General features: G+C 43.5%; 1 protein-coding gene across 1 annotated transcript; it reads right to left on the reverse strand.

Moving 5' to 3' along the window:
• Nucleotides 1-259: 259 nt before the first annotated feature.
• On the reverse strand, nt 260-4,620 carry LOC119485691 (transcription factor Sox-10-like). The gene is made up of 4 exons (XM_037765418.1): nt 4,171-4,620; nt 3,110-3,805; nt 1,495-1,766; nt 260-1,355 (listed from the first exon to the last, which is right to left on the reverse strand). Exons 2-4 carry the CDS (start codon nt 3,562-3,564, stop codon nt 565-567), a joined length of 1,518 nt encoding a protein of 505 aa, XP_037621346.1. The 5' UTR covers nt 3,565-3,805; nt 4,171-4,620; the 3' UTR covers nt 260-564.
• Nucleotides 4,621-5,319: the final 699 nt, after the last annotated feature.

A 5,319-nucleotide genomic window follows, 5' to 3' on the forward strand; every position in this document is an offset into this window, starting at 1 on the left:
TTCCCAAAGCAGTGGTGCAGATGTATTAGTGTAATATCAAATCAGTCACAATAAAGTTACACCCTAGGATATCAACAATAAACTTACTACTCATATAAAATAACACAATAACATCAAAAACATCTGCTTTAGTTTGGTTAATAAAATCTGATTATGTCAGTCTAAACCCGTCGTTTGTCTGGGTCAAATCAGAGTCACTCATCAATGCAACATCTGTTCACTCTCAGTGTCTCACTCCTCTACCTCATGTATGTACATCCCAACTTATACAATTTTATGATGGCACACGTTTGTTAATTTCATTTCTGATTGGCAGTTGATTCACACTTTATATTGTGTGAGTTTGTGGCTGTTTTTTTTTTGTTTTTACTCTGTAAGGCCCCGTGGATGCGTCTTGCATTATATTGGCTAAAAAAGTAAAAACCTCTAATGTAACATCAATATGGCACGGGCGCACACACACAAACACACATACACAATCACACGCTCACATATTTGCGCACCCACAGACACACAGATCCACTCACACACTTCCCATATTTCCCTCTGCTCAGCTGGTCTCCCTCAAGGTCTTGTGAGTGTGGTGTAAACAGGCTGCTCCCAGTGCGTGGGGCTGTGAGAGGGGGCCACGCTGGAGGGGTCTCCGATGGTAGTGTACAGAGGCCTCTGTGTAGGGCCCATGTAGGAGAAGGCTGAATACAGCCCCGGGGCCTGGCTGGAGTGGGCATAGTACGCCCCGGGGGCCTGGTGCTCTCCGTACTCGAACTGAGCCCTGGAGGCCAGCGAGGGGAAAGCAGAGCCATAATGGGGGAGGCTGAGCGGGGTGTAAGTGACATGGGTGCCTGAGGAGGGAGAGGACGAGGCCTCGGCGTAGTGGCTCCCGGCCGCAGACTCGCTCTTGATCTGGGCCTTGGAGGGGTCGGAGGACGACGGAGAGGCTTGGGGCTGCTGCTGCTGCTGTTTGGAGAGCCACGCGGAGTGCCCACTAGCAGCAGCCAGGGCGTAGGCGTAAGACGAGGCCGAGGATCCGGCCGCAGAGGCCCCGGTTGCGCTCTGCGGGTGGCCGTTCGGAGGAAGGTACTGGTCGAACTCGTTCACGTCAAACGGCTCGATGTTGGACATCACCTCGTGGCTGATCTCGCCGATGTCCATGGTGCCAAAGTCGATGTGGGGTTTAGCGCTCGATGATGACGGACCGCCGGATGCCCCCTCAGCTCCGACCCCGAGGCCTCCCCTGGACCCCCCTGATCCTCCGGCCGCTCCTGCTGCCCCCTCCCTCTTGGCATCTGACAGTTTCCCAGACTGGAGCTCTGTCTTTGGGGTGGTGGGAGGTGTGGGCGGGCTGTGACCCTGACCTAGAGGAAAGAGGAGAAGGGACAACATGGTCAGGTGAACTTTGACCTCTCCTTTTAGTGTTACTTTGATTTAAATCAAACTAGTTTTATGTTTTTTTTCTTGACCAAATATCTCTTGAAATCTGAAAGGATTATATACCAGCAGGATGGTGGTGGTGATGGTGGTGGTGGTGCAGGTCACCCAGTGGAGACCCAGCCCCGCCGTTGTGCTCCAGATGCAGGGTCTTGTAGTGGGACTGGGAGTGGCTGGCCTCCCCTTCCCCCTGGCTGTCCGCGTCACCAGTAGTAGCTAGTTTGCCGTTTTTGCGTCTCCTGGGCTGGTACTTGTACTCCGGGTAGTCCTTCTTGTGCTGCTTCCTCAGCCTCTCCGCCTCCTCGATGAATGGCCTCTTGTCGCTCTCATTCAGCAGCCTGGAGGGGAGAAAAACAAGGACTGAGTTTAGCCTAATGAATTAATGTTAAAGTATTTTCTTAGAATATGTGTGATAATTATAAATATTGTGGCATTCAAGCACCGTGCGCAGAGGATATGGAGGGTGAAGGACGTTAAAGAGGGACACAAATACCCCACACCTCACCTCCATACCATTATTGACACACAGTACACCTGAACTGAATGGACTGTAATGCTGTGCAATATGCTGCCTTCCACTGTGTAATTGTCTGAAATATATTAATTATTTCTTTTTTAAAATATTTTTTTAGTTACAAGTTCTTTTAACATGGTCATGGAGCATATATATACTGTATATTTGTATTCTGGGGGTATCGTTCCTATGCAGAGGGTAGTTTAGTTTATTTATTGACTACACTGAGGGCGTTTTATATTTAAATAATTATTTATTTATTGTGTTGAGTTGGATGTGCTACTCTTTTGTACTGTAATTATCTTGTGCTTTTTTCTACCTTTTTTATTTTCTTAAAGCTGACTCGGTGTTTTGATTTCTATTTCTATGTGTTTTCTTTGTTTACAATCACCAGCTTGAGGTTATAATGTGCCCACTTTCTACTTTTTTTGAGTTACACATCTATAAGATAAGTGTGTGTGTGTATGTGTGTGTGTGAGTGTGTGTGTGTGTGTGTGTGTGTGTGTGTATGTGTGTGTTGCATATGGAGGGCAAAACTCGCCATTTAGGCTGATATTACATTACATTATATTAAAAGAGCTCAACAAAAAAAGCATGATTTCTGTTTCAAGGTGTTTTCTTTGTTTACAATCACTAGCTTGAGTTTATAATTTGTCAATTTTCTACTTTTTCTGAGTTCCACTCCCACTTATCCTTTACGCACAGGCGACACAGGAAACGTGCACCACTGTATGGCCACACTGTTCTGTTCTTCTCTGTGGAACATGGTCATGGAGCATATATACTGTATATTTGTATTCTGATTTTTCTTTTCTTAAAGCTGACTCGGTGTAAACTGCTCAGAATTCCAATGTACTTATATTAGGTGCAAATGGCAAATAAAACTCTTGAATCTTGAATCTAAAACTCGCCATTTAGGCTCATATTACATGACATTATATAAAAAGAACACAACAAAAAAAGCATGATTTCTGTTTCTATGTGTCAATCACCAGTTTGAGTTTATAATTTGCCCACTTTCTACTTTTTTTGAGTTCCACATCTACTTCCCCCACTTATCCTTTACGCACAGGCGACACAGGAGGAAACGTGCCACTGTATGTAAGGCCACACTGTTCTGTTCTTCTCTGTGGAAAACAACCACCACCCCCCTCCATCCATACAAACCTCCACAGTTTGCCCAGAGTCTTGCTGAGCTCGGCGTTGTGCAGGTGTGGATACTGATCGGCCAGTTTCCTCCTCGCAGCTTGAGCCCAAACCATGAAGGCGTTCATGGGCCTCTTCACGTGGGGCTTCGCTTTGTTTCCGTTGTTAACGCGCACCGGCATGGGCACGAGAGTCCAGTCGTATCCGTCCAGCACCTGACTGACCGCTTCTCTGATGCCAATCGGGAATCGATCGTCTTCTATCTCCGATTTGGCCACGTCGCCTCCCTCTCCATCTCCATCCTCCTCGCTGCCGTCCGCGGCGCAGAGCGAGGTGAGCTGCGGCGGAGGTCCGCTCAGAGGTGACTCCTGGCCGGGTGGAGGAGCTCCGGGTTGAGTCGGTGACAGAGAGTGACCGTCGTCTGAACCTCCGGGACTCAGTTCCGCCTCGGACAGGCTGTGATCCTCACCGGACATTTTTTTTTTTTTTTTTTTTTTTAACTTTCAACTAATAAGAAGACAACCAATGAATGTCAAATGATTTTTTTTTTAAAGAGAGAGTCCAAACTATTCAGTTTTAATTAATTATTTTCTGAATAAGACGTCTGTTCCAGTTATTGCTGACTCTTCTCAGGCAAAGCCATACTGATGCGTAAAAAGTGTCCAAATCCTTTTCCACCGTCGGCTGCAAATCCGATTCAGCAAAAAGTAGTTACACCTAAAAGACATATTAAGTATAATACAAACAATTCAGTACTAATTAAGTCCACAAATAAGGAAAAACAAATATAATTGTAGTTTTCCTGTGAATTAAGCCCGGTTTACTTAACAGATAAAGAGAGTTAGCGGATTAAATGTGACCATACTGCGTATCTCTAGCCAATAATAATATTAATATAGCCTAATAATGATAATGCTATTTGGACGAACCGCATCCAGAAAATACATTTTCATCGAAGCCAAATTAACAAACCTCCTCCAATTTAAAAATAATACACCTGGCACAAGATATACTGATATGAAATATTTCATTTTCTGATATAAATTTTGTTTTAAAAAAAAAAAAAAAATTACATAACTTACCAATTTAGATGTCCAGTGGTTCAACATTGGGAGTGTGTGTGGCTGACTGTAGAGCCGATGAATGGCTGCTCTGTGTGGCAACACCGGAGCTTAAAGAGCGCCTTGTGAGGAGGACTGGGAGAAAAAAAAAGTGATTGAAAGTGGAAAACATTCCCAGAGAGGCAGCATTCCAGCACACAGTAAGCCCCGCCCCCTCGGGCTGCGCACCGCGCTCTGATTGGTCCGCTAATTATCCCGCTACTCTCTGATTGGACGAGAGCAACGCACTGTTTAATGCGCGTCTTGTCCATCACTGCAGCATTTCCAACAGAGAAGAGGTGAGATTTTTACATCGGAGTGGCTTAAATGACTCTACAGTGCGCCCATTTAGAGGCAGGAGAAGGCCAGCGTTGTTGGACGTGTTGACATGTTATATCAAACAAATAAACAATCATGAGGAGAGTTATTGCCTCGTGTGGTCACGTTCCTCTAAAAAAAAAAAAAAAATCTGAAGTTCAGCTCTGATTTAAGCAGTTTGATACAGGAAATAAAGCTTTGAGCTATAATCTTTATATAAAAATAAAATCAAGTTAATTAAAAGATCTTATTTTTCAAAAGAAAATGTAGGCTAATAAATAAATAATAATTAATCAGTTATGTAGGAAAGGCTATATTTGGGTTAGTGATGTCGTCATAAAGTCGATGATAATTAATCCAGCATCAGTATTTTTCTATTTGACCAAATAATAATATAATCTTTTAAGCAGTTTTGATTTGAAAGGATAGGTTCAGCCAAAGTCCGATTCGTGCATTACTAAAACAAATATTCACTAACACACATTGTTTCTTTATGAACTGTATCAGAATATTTATTCAGAAAATCAATGATTTTGACATCCTTGATCAGATGTGAACTACCAACCTCAAGATTGCAGCTTTAACATCTTGAGCCACCTACGTCCATCTACATTATTGAATTATTATGTAGCCTATGTTTATGCATGATGTAAACATACTTAGAGAAGTGTTCCACTTTTCCTGGAAACACTGTTTACTGTTCACTGCAGTATGATACCCAAGAAGATCACGTTGTGTTACTTTTATTTTGAAACGTGATCAGAGACAACATGACATTATTTAATGTTTAAAACAGCTAGCAAACTTAAATAC

This window comes from Sebastes umbrosus, chromosome 3 (assembly GCF_015220745.1).
Source record: "Sebastes umbrosus isolate fSebUmb1 chromosome 3, fSebUmb1.pri, whole genome shotgun sequence".
Lineage (NCBI taxonomy): Eukaryota > Metazoa > Chordata > Actinopteri > Perciformes > Sebastidae > Sebastes > Sebastes umbrosus.

Coding starts and splice junctions, on each gene's coding strand:
- LOC119485691 (XM_037765418.1), bottom strand. CDS start 3,564: ATGTCCGGTGAGGATCACAGCCTGTCCGAGGCGGAACTGAGTCCCGGA. Junction 1,767..3,109: donor ACTCTGGGCAAACTGTGGAG/GTTTGTATGGAT, acceptor TCTCCCCTCCAG/GCTGCTGAATGAGAGCGACA. Junction 1,356..1,494: donor TCACCACCACCATCCTGCTG/GTATATAATCCT, acceptor TCTTTCCTCTAG/GTCAGGGTCACAGCCCGCCC.